The 15,244-nt window shown below is 48.8% G+C and overlaps 1 protein-coding gene across 1 annotated transcript; it reads right to left on the minus strand.

Annotated features, from left to right (window-relative positions):
• Positions 1–556: 556 nt before the first annotated feature.
• On the minus strand, positions 557–6,513 carry Hlx (H2.0 like homeobox). The gene is made up of 4 exons (XM_021169672.2): positions 5,226–6,513; positions 4,342–4,521; positions 3,510–3,694; positions 557–1,412 (listed from the first exon to the last, which is right to left on the minus strand). Exons 1-4 carry the CDS (start codon positions 5,806–5,808, stop codon positions 930–932), a joined length of 1,431 nt encoding a protein of 476 aa, XP_021025331.1. The 5' UTR covers positions 5,809–6,513; the 3' UTR covers positions 557–929.
• Between the last annotated feature and the right edge of the window lie 8,731 nt (positions 6,514–15,244).

Here is a 15,244-nt window from a genome sequence, read left to right on the forward strand (position 1 = left end):
ACTGCCCTACTGCCCAATTGCATTCACCTCTTTAAAAGCAGGGCACTGACACCTGGTCTCCGGTTGGTTCCTAACTATTGTAACCTTTCTGTCCTTTTCTTGAGAGAGTACTTTGGATTCCTTTACCTCGTCACTAAACAGTTGCACAGGTACAGCCCTCGGACTCCAGGCTGGGAGCTTACTTAGCAAGGACTTCGCGAGAGCAAGGCTGGGCCTGGTTGGATTCCAGCTCAGCAGCAGGGAGGATTCCACACAAACTCTGAGATCACTGCATCCCGACTCTGCTTAGAGAAGCCATCTGCCGAACAGGCTCAAGATTCTAGTTTGTTCCTTTGTGAGCCTCACACCCAGGCAGAGTCACTGGTGGGGGTCGCCAAGCCCCTCAGTACTGGGTGAAACCCCTACCATCTGACAGGGGTCCGATCAGTAACGCGGCTCGGGGGCTACTTCCCCTACTCCGCCTGTTGCCATCTGCAGTGTTCGGGGCTAATGTCCTGGTCCCCGGTCTTTGAGATTTAACAAGCTCATCACCCTCAGCAAGCCAGCACGCCAAACGGCCTTTTACAAACCGTAGTAAACATTTTATTTACAAGTTAAAGGCCTCCTAAGTGCAGCAAGTCCTTATGCCAAGACCCCTGGTGCTCAGAGGAACAGTTCCACCGAACATTTCACAGTGTGAGCTGCTTAGGTAGGGAAAACAGTTGAATTCTTTTTTTGTGGAGGAGGAGGGGGAACCTTAAAACTCTCCACTCTTTGGAGGGGAGGGCTGTGGGCCTCTGGCAGCCGGGGCAGCAAGAGAAAAAGTTTGAACCCCGAAGAGGCTGCCCGTGGCGTCCGGCTCCCATCTAGGCAACCCTCGCCACCAACTTAAAGTAGGCACAAAATCCAGCCAGTGTTGAGCAAGCTGCAAGCTATGCCCTCGGTCCAGTCTATAAACCTGCAAGCGGCGCCTGGGCGATCTCCGGGCTTTGAGGACTGCTGGTGACTGAGGGCTGGTGAGCGGAAGGCAGCTCCGAGCAGTTGCCGCCAAGGCTGCTGGCGCTCCCCACGTGGGTGTTGCCGCTACCCAGGCTGCTGGTGCTGCTGAAACTGAAGCTGTTACCACTCGTGCTGCTGCTGGCAGTGACGAGGGCGCCCGCGGCTGAGGCCTTGATGACCGTGGTTTGGTGCAGGGACCTCTCCGTTCCCTCAGTCCGTTCCGTGTCGCTGGGGGCCATGTCCAGGGACTCCGAGTCACTGCTCTCGCTCTCGGCTTCGCCCTCGGAACGGCTGGGGCTCCTCTCCTCTCGTTCACCCTCGGCGGGGACTCCTCCCGAAGGCTTCTCGCCCGCTTCCTTGTCCTTGTCCTTCTGCGCCTGCGCCTCCTTAGAGTGCCGCCACTTCATCCTCCGGTTCTGGAACCACACCTTCACCTGTGCGCAACAGCAGAAGAGATGCTAGATAAAGAACAAGCTCACCAGACACGGACTTATCCCCAGCCCCGGTAAGGCTGGACAGCAAAGCAGACGCTTGCTATACCTCCGCTATGCAGACGCAGTGACCAAGCATAAAAATCCAGGCGCAATCAAGGCGTGAAACTCACCCAGCCCACTAGGGACAATTCTTTAAGTGTAGACCTCGAATCTCAAGCCTGAAATGACTTGAGTGCAAGATGGAAGGGCAGATTTTTACAAATTGCTTGGTAATCTCACCAAACTCAGGACTCTTGTAAGAAGGATTCAAGGAGTCCTGACACCCAAACTGCACATATATTTCAACTCTATACACCATGCCACGGGTTTGGTGACTCTGGTTCTGTGAACCCTCTCATCTACACACACTACCTGAAGCCATTAACTACAAAAGCCACATCACTACCACCACCACCACTACTACTACCACGTTTAGGATTTTAGAGACAGGGTCTCTCTAGAACCCAAGGTAGCCTTGAACTTGAGATCCTCCTGCCTTTGCCTCTTAGATACTCAGACTACAGGCCTTGGCCATCACTGTTTTAAGGGTGGAAGTGGGCAAAAGGACAGGAGAAACCAAAGAGTTAATCCCACTAGAATGGCTTATCTGCTGGGCTTTAAGTAAAGGAGAATCCGTTTGGCATATTTTTTTTTTATCTAAGTTGATAAAGATCATCTTTCTGGAGAAAGAAACTTATTTTTTCCTGGGGACTCCGAAAATGCTGGGATTAATTAAGTATGCATCATGGAGGAATAGGGGAGAGATGGAGTAGAGAATCTATATAAATATATGGTGGGGTGGCGGACCTAATGCAGTCACACAAGTTCCAGCTTCCCCTTTAAAAATAACATGCACAGCTGGTAGAACGTGGCTGGGCTTTCCAGTATGATGACCGTGTGTGCTGAGGAAGCGCATTGTGTAACAGAACAGAAAGACACGGGGACAGAAGTCTGACAGGCAGCTCTGAGAAAGCAGCTTGCTTTGGCTTCAGCAGGGAAGCAAGAGGGCCCAACAGGATGAGTATGATGCTGTGGGCAAAAAAAGAAACCAAAGAGAAACTCTAATTCTTGGAAGAGAGAGAGGGAGAGAGGGAGAGAGAGAGAGAGAGAGAGAGAGAGAGAGAGAGAAACACAAACACAGCATACACAATTATAAGAACAACCAGAAGCAACCTACTGAAAAAAAAAAAGGACGGTCTAAGAAAATCTTTTTTTCCTTTCCCTCAACTCCATTGCCAACAGACACTACCTCCAGAGACTGAGCTNAAAGCAGCTTGCTTTGGCTTCAGCAGGGAAGCAAGAGGGCCCAACAGGATGAGTATGATGCTGTGGGCAAAAAAAGAAACCAAAGAGAAACTCTAGATATTGGAAGAGAGAGAGAGAGAGAGAGAGAGAGAGAGAGAGAGAGAGAGAGAGAGAGAGAGAGAGTGAATCTGGGACAACAGGTTTTCTAAATCAAGTCGGCAAAACCTACTGAAAAAAAAAAAGGACGGTCTAAGAAAATCTTTTTTTCCTTTCCCTCAACTCCATTGCCAACAGACACTACCTCCAGAGACTGAGCTGTCTGTTAGAAAGTGGGACTGTGGCTGCTCCATCCCTGTCTTAAAGTAACGCTAAGCAATTCCGTTTGAAATTATATTTTCAGTTCCTCACAACTGGGATTTCACAATCCAGTGGGGGTGGCAGGAACCAACAACAAGCTATTGACTTTGCTTTTTTATCTCTTCAAAAATAAACTGCCTCCTATAGCGAAGTGTGCTTTGGTCGAGTGCATAATTATTATCTCCCGTGGCCTATTTGCTTTCTCCGGGGTTCTTTGGCCTCTTGGCCAAAATAAACAGGCGTGCTTGTTGACATACATCTCCAGGAATGGGCTGTTCTCTGTGTCCCTCTCCTTCATCTCCATCCCTACCCACCTCTCCCTTGCTTTGAGTTGCTACACCACAAAGCCTGGTGAAATCCAAGACCTTGTGTTTAGACTGCTGGAGCTGATGAGTTCCGAGAGGAGACCCGCTGCCCACCTTGTTTGCTTTCCTTTTGCCCAGAGAGTTAGCTTACCTGTGCATCCGTGAGGCCCAGCATGGCCGCCAGCTGCTTTCGGTCTGGCTTGGTCACATACTTCTGGATCTCAAACCTCTTCTCCAGGCCTTTTCTTTGCAGGTTGGAAAAGACAGCACGGGACCACGAGCGCTTCCGCTTGTATGTCTGTGGCATGGTGTCCTTGGTGAGCACGGCATAGGGACCTGCCAAGGAGCAGGAAGAGAGATTCAGGGCCATGTTCGTGTTAAGGCCACAGCCTTCCAGTCTTCTGGTCTCATAGATATTTAAAGGTGTTTGGCTTGTGGGGGAATGGCCTAAGGAAGATTTTTACAGATCTTTTCAGGCTACCTTGGGCCTAAAGCCGCTAAGAAGAGCCAGCTATTCGGTAAATTCGTTCAAGACAAATGTATAAAACCAAACTCAAAAGCATCAAACACGCTAAAACAGTTGAAATTGTCCCTGGGGTCTAAATGGCCTGCCCGTGATAGCCCTATATTCCCCTGGATTTGTCTTTCAGAGAAGATATAACCAGTCAAGCAAAACTCTGTGTGTGTGTGTGTGTGTGTGTGTGTGTGTGTGTGTGTGTGTGTCGCGCTCCTGCTCGTGCACAAGTGTAATCCTCACCTTTGAATACTTCATTTTCAAATCACCCTCTCTGGGCGAAAAGAATAGGAACAGTGACTCACACCCATATATACACACTATCTTAGCTCCCCTGGCATGGTCTTCTCCACATGTCCCACTAAAAAGAATATTCAGTTTCTCTCATAGGACTTAGGAGACTCCTACCCCAACCACTGGCTTTCCACACTACCGCTGGCCTTTGCGGCACCGGCTGAATTTTTTCTACCTGGAAATGTGTCTTGGAATTGATGCTGAACAGAATTTCTTGGGTTGGAGCTTAAGGGGCTGAGGATGGCAGACGCCTCGCTAATGGGATCTAGAGATGCGAAGAACTGTCCCGCTGAAGGCTGCAGGCCAGCTAGATGCACCCCTGCAGGCCGCCCACTGGTTAGCAGTGACGTGAGATCTGGGTAGGGGGAAAAAAGAGTCGGTCACATACTCATACTCTGGGCAGATTTGTTCCTCCTTTCCCATCTCCCCATTTGAACCTACTGAACTCAAAACGGGCCCTTTCTCCCCAAGAAGCTTTCTCCAACAGCTACGGAAGAGTGGGGCCTGAATTGCCCCAGAGTGTGTGTCAGGCATGGCCGGTACACCCCATAGTAAGGAAAGGCTTGTCATAAAATGTTGCTAAAGTGGTGATTTCGGACGCCTTCCAGAAATTCTACAAACTCCTAATTTACACCCTTCAGCCCCCCCCCCCCACTCCCTTCAGGAGCTTAGGCTGGCCGGTTTGCTTCCCCCGCAATTCTTAAGAAAGATTTTATTGGAAGTCAAATAAATGCAAAGTGTCCCCACGCTGAGATTTCCTTGTCAGAAAGATCTAGGACTTTCTGCAGATATTTCATTCAAAAGATGGATAATACACACTTTTGCAAAACTTTGCAGCAACCAGTGTGGTCATCCGTTTCTATGCTGTTTAAGCGACCCGAAAGTATGTTTTTAAACATGAGATAGCTGACTTTTACATGTCACTAAGTTTTCTTTCATTTCGTTTTCTTCGCCCTCATTCTACCGTTCTGGCCTTAAATATAAACGCACCCCAAACCCTCAGGACACCAGGCCCCTCATGGGTGGTGGTGAGGCCTGAGGCCTTCCAGCGAGACGTACCTCTCAGAGTGTTGCCTTCCTTGACTTTTGGGTCAAATTCCGCAGACAAAATTCGATCGATACCAAATTTGAGGTCTTTGCTGGAGGGGGCAGGGGCGGAGCCGCTATGGTGGGGGACCACCCGCGTCCCCGAAGTCGGTGGCTGCAGAGAGACCGCCCGGGGTGGAGGCGGGGGCTGCTGCTGCGGCTGCTGTTGCTGCGTTGGTGATTGCTGCGGGAGATGCTGGTGGTAGGCGGCGGAGAGAGGAGACAGCCGCTGAGGGAAGCCAGCCGGGACTTCTGAGGGCGCCACCACCGGGGTGGGACGGAGCGGGGATCTGGCGGCAGCTTGGAAGGAGGCGTGCGGGTGCACGGAGCCCAAGTGTGCGGTGAGGGCTGCCGAGGCCCCCACCAGTCCCTCTGCAGCGGGCCCCGGCTCCCCGACGCCGGCGTGCAGAATGTCCGCGATGCAGAAAGAGGGTTTCTTGACAGCGGCTGGGTCCAGGGCGAAGGAGCAGCCGCCCGGGCCCGCCGAGGAGCAGTAGGCGGCTGACCAGAGACTAAAGTTGGAAGCATAGAAGGGAGCCAGGCCGGCTGCGAACATCCTGGCAGGATCCCGGCGGGGTCCTGGGTGAGTGGGGAAGTGGGTGGGCGCTCGGGCAGAGGCGGTGTCCCAGCCGAGCCCGAGCTGCTTTCGGTTCTTCGCCCGTCCTGAAGCGGAGGGCCAACCGGGGAGCCCTAGCGCCACCGAGGGACGAGGCGAGGGCCCGATCGCCGCCCGCCACGGCCTGGGCCCCTGGCTTGGCTTGAAAGGCGGCGCGGCGGGCGCGCTCCCCGCCGGGTGGATGGAGGCGATCGCCAGGCGCTGGGGCGACAAGGCGAGCGCGGCCTCACTCTGCTACTCCGCAGAAGCCGGGGAGACAGGGGCCCGACACCGAAAGAAAAACCCAAACAGCTAAGCCCTAAGAGCTAAATTTAAAACAACAATAATGATCCGTTAGTTTAAAAAAAAAGGGAAAAAATAATAATAAAAAAAACTCCTCTCTAAAAACTCCCAAAGTTTTGGCAGGAGCTTTCGAGTCAGACCCCGGGTAGGACCTTGATCCGTGCGCTCATTGGACGTCTTCGTAACCAATGGGACTCCGGAGTGGAGGGGAATTGGGAAAGAGGGGGCGTGGCCCACGCTCGGCCACGCCCTGGCCACGCCAATGTGTTTTCTGCGGCCGCGTGGGCTAAGCTGAGTACTGAGCGTCCCTGGGAGCCGCTTGGGGACCCGCCAGCGGCAGAGCCTCGGAGCGGGTCTCCGGAATTTTCCTGGAGCTGCGGAGGAGGGGATCACTGAGGCTCCCATACTCTGCTGTAGTGCATCCCCACCCCCCACCCCAGCAGACCACGCTGGCGGTCCGCAGGCTGTCCCTTCCGTGTTCCGCTCTCACGCGACTTTCCTTCTCTCTGCTTTTACCCAGGTGCTTTTATCACAAGTCCTAGGTAAAGGCCCCATCCTCTCAGCGCCCCTACAGCCCAGAATCCCGACCCAAGTCTACTGTAATCCGCTGGTTTCTCAGCTCACCGGAACCCCTCCGAGAAGCCAGGAGGAGGGCAGACCGCAAATTAGTTTTATTCTGAGCTGTCATTCCAGTGACAACTTGAAAGAGTGACTTTTCAAACAAAATAAGATAGATGGCTCCAAACGTCTCCCTTAGAAACAGCCAAACTTTTGCCCTGAGCCTCGGAACCAACAAGGTGTGCAGCCCCAGAAGAGTGGCACGCGTGTCCCCTCTCTGCACCTTATAGGAAGTGCTACCCTCCGCGGCCACCACATCCCCTGGTCACGTGAGGTCCTGTGTTTTGCAAGTGCCAGGGAGCTGTTGCCTTTCAGATTAAATACCTACTTTTAATTCGGCGGCAGTTTTTCCAGGATCCGCTTTGGCCTGTTGGAAGGAGGCACTGTCCGAGCCTCCACAGCCAGCGCCTTCCATTCTCGCTAGGGTCTTTAGAACTCAGCCTATGTGCACTGGGAGTTTTCTGTCGCATCAACATCTCTATTTTAAGAATTCGTTCTCTTTTAAATTATAGTCAGAGTGGATTTCCCCGCCCTTCTCCCAAACAGACCACAGGCCACCCAGATGAGCGGTTGTTGCACATTTCAGGAAGAAAATAAAATAATGACAATAACGAAACCACCAAATCTTTTGTTTTCGATTGTCCAAGTAAGTGTCTCCGGAATGATATTCCAAGGCAGGCTTATTTCCCCTCAGCAATAAGATACCAAAAACTGGAAGCCGCGAGGGAACTGCCAGGCTACAAGCAGCTCAGGATTGGCGTGGGCTCTTGGGTTAATGTCTAACAGCTTCGTGGCCTTGGTCGCCAGTATTGTCATCATTAGCGGACGCCTTTTTCCTCGACAGCAGTCGATGACTAATCAATCACAGGCTATGATGTCCCAGCATCAGGGACAGGGGTACTAACTATATCAAGGAATGGGGGGGGGTATAGACAGTTGAGGGCAGTGGTGCCTGGGACGAGAGGGGCCGGAAATCCTGTCTAGCAGAGGGTGGACTTGTGACAAGTACAGAAGCCACCGGAGGTGAGGTTTGGGCTAAAGTTCTGGTGTGATGCGGTGAGAGACCGGTTCATTAACTTCACTGGGTATTAGAGAAAGCAAGTCACTACTAGACTAGGGGGAGAGTATCTAGGCTGCCCGGCTCTGTTGCTGGTCTTTTCTAGCAGCCTTGTAATTCAGTTGCGATTTCAATTTAACCTCAAGACGTCCAGACAGCGAAGCGGTCTATAGCCAAGTCCCAGTTCAAAATGACTCTTCGCCCAGAGGCCTGCATCTTCTCCTCCTCCCCTAGAAATAAGGCTCCCCGCCCCTTTCCCCTCTTTGCTCTGTTTGAGTCGGCTGAACCGGAGTTGTGTGTGTAGAACAGGAGTGCTCTCGGTGTCTGGCTGCGCCCACAGCCCACCCGCATCTGCGGCCTTAGAAGCCAGGAGTGCCCCGCAGATCAAAGGCTAGGCTGCAAGGACTGCCTCCTCCGCAGCTCAGCTGTAACTGCATCATATCGGAGCGATCCTCCGTCTTCCCAGGCCTGCGGCACCTTTGCAGCCGTTGCAGCCCAGCCGCAGCCTTGTCACTCGAGGCCTAATCGGAGCTCCCGGTGGCGAACGCAAAAGAAAGGGAAGAAAAGGAGAGTAGAGGAGAGAGGAGAGAGGAGAGAGAAGAGAAGAGAAAAAGAAAAAAGAAAAGAAAAGAAAAGAAAAGAAAAGAAAAGAAAAGAAAAGAAAAGAAAAGAAAAGAAAAGAAAAGAAAAGAAAAGAAAAGAAAAGAAAAGGGGGAAGGACTTTGGGTCACTCTCTCTTGCTCCAGGCCCAAGCCTCACCCCTGCAGACCAGTCGCTTTGGCGGGAGCCCGAAAACTGCCCTCCTCCTTACCCCCTACCCTTCAGAACCAAGAAAGCAGCAGGAAACCCGGGGCTCGCCCGGAGTTCAGGTCATCTCCTGTTTTTTTGATGGGCTCAAACTTGGACTAAATGAGCGGATATGCCTGCGAGATTGGTCTCAAAATAGAAGCGGTCCTAGTATTTTAGGATACTGCAGAAATCCTTATTTCTTCCGGAGAAAAACTCTATAATGACTCCTAGCACTTCCCCTTTCAATATTTGTGCAACTTTATCTCCACCGGCAAGTTGCTGCGGTGACGCAAATCCGCTCTTCTGTATTACAACTTCCAAAATAAATGCACGGAAATCAATTCCCTTCTAGCAATGAAAATATAAATACACAGCTGCGACTTTCGCCTTTAATCTTTGCTTTCCGAGCGTCCCTGGGCTGTGGTGAAATGAACTAGTCCAGAGTTGTTGCGTTGTGCGCCTAGTCAGGGAGGCCCTGGGGGGCAGAGGCGTGGACTCCCAAGGGACCTTGTAACCACCAGGGAAAGAAAAGGGCCCGATTAAATCAAATTACTTGAACCTAGTTCACACACAGGCATCCTTAAAAGTGGCTAAAAACTTTGCAAGTCGTGCTGTGCCTAGGGCATCTGCTCATTTGTGATTGCTATCTGTACAGCCAGACCTCTCCCTTTTCTTTTCCAGAGAAGGCCCACAGCCAAAGATTATTTCGCAATACCAAGAATAGTCAAGGTCAAGGCAGGTCCCCTTTAGAATTTGACATTGTGGTTTACAGGGATTTAAGCTAAAGGAAAGGACTCAATGCAAATACAACACTCAGGCAGGAGGCCGTCTGGTCTCTCTCTCTTTGGTGCTCTCTTTTGTTCAGATGAGCAATTTTAGATCCAGGGACACACAAAGTCAGCCACAGAGCATGCTAGGCATTCCTTATGGCAGGAAGAACACTCAAGGTGAACTTAAACTAGCCAGAGCTGTGCTGGACTTCTGTTTCTCTCTTGAGATTCTGGGGGATATAATATGTGAAGTTACTCCTATCTCCACATGGGGACTCCATCTCTGGTTCACTTTAAAAAGTCTGTCAAACATGCTACCGGGGTGGGAGTTGGTTTTTGTTTTGTTTTGTTTTGTTTGGAAGGAGGAGAAACAAATATTTGTAAAGAAAAAGGAAGTAGAAATGCAGCATGTCCTGGTATTGAAGACTTTGAGAGACTCGCCTGCTCCTCCACTAGCTAGAGTTAGATTTATGGCCCGCTAGTCCAGTTTACAATTGTCTGTGGATGCAGGACATTGGGTGGGTGGGTGGGGCTTCTAAATATTACAGTTTAGGCTCTAGAGAAAGAGAGAGAGGCTATGAGGGAGAGGATTATTCTAACTAGACTCACCTGTTTTCTGAGCCCTTGGGGTTGGTTATTCCTGTTGGGGGAAGGGACTTTCTATGAGGTAGATGGAGCAACAGGACTGTAGCCATTTGATCTATTCACACATACTCTTTCCCCATTTCCCAGGTGTTCCAGGCTCTCCTGCGACCATAGTCTCCCCCTTTAAACTTTATTTATTCCGTAGGTCTGAGACCCAAAACTCCAGGCCCTTTGGGGTCCAGTCCCACTTGCCCCAGGTGTCTCTCCTTGTTTCCTTTCTCTCATTCTTAGGATGCATCTCACCATACAGATGTTGATGTTTGGCTCTTGTCTTCGCCCCTATTCATTCTCTCTCTCTCTCTCTCTCTCTCTCTCTCTCTCTCTCTCTCTCTCTCTCTCTCAACGGGAAGTGACAGTCGAGGTAAGCAGTTGTTCCCATAGTAAAATCATCTTCTCTGCCTACCCAGCGCATCCTTAAATCCAGTAGAGAAATGCCACAGGCTTCAGACAGCAAGCATCAGTCACATCTCCTCGGAACTTTACAGCACTGAAGCACACCCATTTGCAGTGAAGACGTGCTCCACAAGGGTAGAAACTGAGCCGCTGGACACACACTAGTTACGTTTTGTTCATTCTCAGGTGTGTGCTCCTTAGCTTCCAGAGAGAGCTAGCCACACAAACTCTGGTTGTGGTTGCTAAATGATTGAAACTGAATGGTTTATTGCTAAGGGGAAAGAAGTGAAGGCAGATATAATAAATTACTCCACATTTAAGGCAAACCTGCCACCCAGGAGACAGGACAGCCATGCCAAGGGACCATACAATCTGCTTGTGGACGTTGTACATCGTGGTGCGCACTAGGCTCCGCACCACGATGTACAACGTCCACAAGCAGCTGAGTGATACAAGTCTCCAGGGGCCTTGGAAGAGAATTGGAGACAGAAGAAGCAGAAAGGCTGGCCCAGAATCACAAAAGGAGCCTTCCTGCTAAGCAGCATCCCGCTGGCTTGGCTTCAATTCAAACTGTCTTCCAGAAGATAAGAATGGCATCAAATGTAGGTGAGGTGAGACAGTCTGAGATGTGTGGGTATAGGGCTGAGAGGCCTGGATGACCCCACGCTTAGACAGACCCTACTGTGGGACGTGTTTGGCTGAATGAATGTGCGCAACCTTCCTTTCTTCTTCATTCTGCTTTCTGAGGTTTCAGGAGCATCATCAATGGTGGTCTAAGAACATTAAGTGGAAAATTCTGGGAAAAAAAAAACCATATCTGTTTATAAGGTTAAAATTGTGTGCAGTTCTAAATATTATGGCGAAGTCTCATATCAGCCAGTACCAACTTGTCCAGAACACAGACCATCCATGATATATGGATGACCCACCTGTAAAACATCTGTTGGTCAGTTAGCAGTCATCTGGATTCTCAGATCACCTCTTGTGGTTCCCAAGTATCTGTGATTGACTAACACTGTCCTTGTAGCCCCACGCTATGACATCCCCCTCATTTTATCTTATCACAGGTGCTGTGTCCCAGGTCCTCACATGGATGAACACAGTACAGTGAGGTCCTCCTGGAAGACAGACCACACACGTCCTGGCTGGGGAGGTGAGCAGTTGTGCTTGCATGTGCCATTGACATCTTGCATGCCTTTCCACAGGCTGGAAGCAGAGCCACGCCAGTCATGTACTGGCCCTCTGAAAACAAGCTAGGACAAACCTTTATGCTTAGATTAATTGTCTTCTGTATTTTGTTACAGTAACACGAAGCTAACAGTTTTATTAAAAGTATATTGTGACTTGAGGGGGGGCTCCTTAACCTTTCCTAATTTATAGCCTGCCTTGACTTGCTTAGACTTCATCTCAAAACTCTCCTGCTGTACAAGCCTGGAAGTAGAAATGTCTACGCCCTCCTAATAGGTGTCATAATCTCCCCCTGCTCTTCTCTGGACAGCCCTTCACTTCTTAGGGCTTTCCGGGGCTCAGATTTCCTGGGCTGCCTCCTGTCTCTGGCGATGGATGCTTCTGCAGCAAGAACCTGCTGTCAACTGGCTTTCCTGACCGTTGAAACCTTTACTTTGCTACACTTTGCTTGGGTTCCATTTCGGCACATTTACTCTCACTTAGTGATCCCAGGGCTAACCAGGTCCAGTTCTCAAAAGGAGAAAAGAAAGGAAGAAATGAAAAAGAAGGAGGCAGTGACATTTAAGTTTGCTCCAAACAAATGCCCAGGGTTAATTCCATGGCAAGCAGGCAATCGTGGTTACAACTCAGAGGTACAGTGTTCTCTAAAATATAGGCTTAAAATATAAGTGTTTAATAAGTTCCAGTGTAGGAGTACTGTGTGTGTGTGTGTGTATGTGCGTGTGTCTCTGTGTGTGTGTATGTGTGTATGTGTATGTATGTGTGTATGTGTGTGTGTGTATGTGTGTGTATGTGTGTGTGTGTATGTATGTGTGTGTGTGTATGTGTGTATGTGTATGTATGTGTATATATGTGTGTGTGTGTATGTATGTGTGTATGTGTGTATGTGTGTGTATGTGTGTATGTGTGTGTGTGGGGGGGTGATATATGAAAATATATGTCCATGGTTGTGTGTTCCTGTAAGCTCTCTGAGAAAGGAGGGCATTGGATGTCCTGCTTTATTCCCCAGAGATGGGGAATCTCTCACTGGACCTGAAGCTAGGCTGGTTCCAGCAAGTCCCCCAGATTTTTCTGTCTCTATCCCTGCCTGCTCAGGTTACAGGTGCCCAGCCCCAAGCCCAGGTCCTTATGTGCATGCTAGGGACATAAACTCGGGTCCTCACACAGGCAGAGCCAGCCTTCTTCCCTGCTCCATCTCTGCATCAGAGATGTGTTCTCATTGCTTCTTCTCACGTAAAGCGCATGTTCCATCGTGAGGGTGATGCTCTTATTTGGTGTAGAAATATCTCAGCATTTTTAATTTGGACATTCTCTAAGAACTAGAGAAAATGAAACTATTTATAAAGCTTCTATGTGAACATTGTAATTTCAGCCCTATGACTAAGAATAGGAATAGTCCCATTAGAGGGGGTAGAAGATTCTCAAACCAAATTCAGATCCCATGGGCTAGGGATGAACCTTGTTAGAGCGCTTGCTACTCTGTGCATAAAGCCCGGGTTCAGTCCTCAGGCTTCAAACTGTGAGTGTGGTGACACACGCTTGTAGTTACACACACTTGTAGGCCTAGCATGTGGAAGGTTGAGAGAAAAGGTTCAAGGCTATCCCCAGCTACATAGAAAGTTGAATGCCAGCCTGATTTGCATAAGGCTCTGCCCCCACCTACCCCGACCTCAATGCCAAAATGGCTGCACAGAGGACTTTTGACTAAGCTTTCACTACACATGAATTTCTTCTTTCCCCTTCAAATTATAGATCTAAAATTTTTCATTACATTTAGTGTGTGTGTGTGTGTGTGTGTGTGTGTGTGTGTGTGTAGATTAGAGGATAACTTATGGGAACCAGTTTTCTCTTTCCACCATGTGGCTTCTAGTGACTGAATCCACCTCATCAAGCTTGGCCTGACTGGCAAGTACCTTTTTTTGATGAGCTGTCTCATGGACTCTGTGCAGATGAGCTTTATACTAAAGCTGGAAGTCACAAAGATGAAGTCCAAGAGGGTGACAAAAGTCCTCCTAAGAGTAGCACAATCTGAGATGGAGAGATGGGTCAGCAGTTAAGAGCACATGCTTGTACCCAGAATCCTCATGACAGCTCACAAGCACCTATAACTCCATTACTAGAGAAACTGATGCCCCCTTCTGGCCTCTTGTAGATAGTGCATGCATACAATGTCTGTACAGACGGATGACAGACAGAAATAGATATAGACATAGACATAAATGATAAATAGATAAACAGACAGACAGACAGATAGAAATAGCTACAAACATAGAAAGATACATATATACATACAAGATAGATATAAATATATGATTAAAATAAATAAACCTTTTAAAAGGGATTTTAGAACCCAGGGAAGGCCAGATCTAAAATTAGTGTCTAATGTGAAGGAAACTTGGAACACTCAGTCCTAAATAGGATGTCTCCACCAAATCTCTCCCCTCAGGGCACAGGGAACTCAGCAGAAGAGGAGGTGGAAGGATCATAGCAGCCACTGGGGATGGACGGTACCATGGAAACGGTGCCTTCTAGACAAACAGGGCTGATGCACATGTGAACTCACAGCACACACAGGGCCTGCACAGGTCTAAGACAGATGAGGTCCCAGAGCTGGGGGGAGGGGGGGGATTTGGGGAGATAGAAACAAGTCCCAGAAGTGATCTCCAACTAACAACTGCTTACAAGGAAAAATTTAGTTGTCTCCAATGGAGTCTGGCTGTGCATACAAACCACACTTAAGGGCAGGCCCAGCAGTAGATGGCCAACCCACAGTGAATTCTGTGATAACTTTACAGATGTTGGTCTCTGGTTTCTGGTTTTCTGTTTACATAGCATGTCTGTATCTCTGTGTCTCTCTGTATTTCTTATGCTTTTTCTTTTTTGTTTCTTTGTTTTGTTTGTTTATGTTGTTTTCTTTGATTGTTTGGTCCTGTTATGATGTGTTTTTATTGTATATCGTTTTATTTTCGATGTCTGTTTTCTAAAGAGAGAGAAAACAAGGGGGTGGCTTTGGCTGGATGGGCGTGTGCGGAAGGATCTGGGGGAGACAGGAGAGGAGAAACTGTAATCAGAATATATTAAATGAAAAATAGTATTTTTTCAATAAAAAAGTAAATTGTCTAGTAACAAACAGGACTCCTAAATCTACGTCTGAGAAAAGAATGGAAGAGTCTCGTTCCACTACCTTCACTGAGAATGGTGTCATCTCAGCTAACAGCACAGAGATCAGAACCACACAAGGTTGTCGTGGCTCCTTTAGGAAGAACGACTTGCAAATTACAAATGATTTTTTTAAAAAAGATTTATTTATTTATTTATTTATTTATTTATTATACTTAAGCACGCTGTAGCTGTCTTCAGACACACCAGAAGAGGGCATCAGATCTCATTACGGGTGGTTGTGAGCCGCCATGTGGTTGTTGGGATCTGAACTCAGGACCTCTGGAAGAGCAGTCAGTGTTCTTATCCGCTGAGCCATCTCACCAGCCCACAAATGATGTTTAAACAATGTAAATTTTGGAGTTCTAATCTACGACACACCTTGAAAATAAAAGCGATTATGTTAAATTGGTTTTTTTCCTTGAGCTTAGATTTACAAGCTTGGATTCCAAAGTGCTTCAAACAGTTCTGATGT

Source organism: Mus caroli, chromosome 1 (genome assembly GCF_900094665.2).
Source record: "Mus caroli chromosome 1, CAROLI_EIJ_v1.1, whole genome shotgun sequence".
Lineage (NCBI taxonomy): Eukaryota > Metazoa > Chordata > Mammalia > Rodentia > Muridae > Mus > Mus caroli.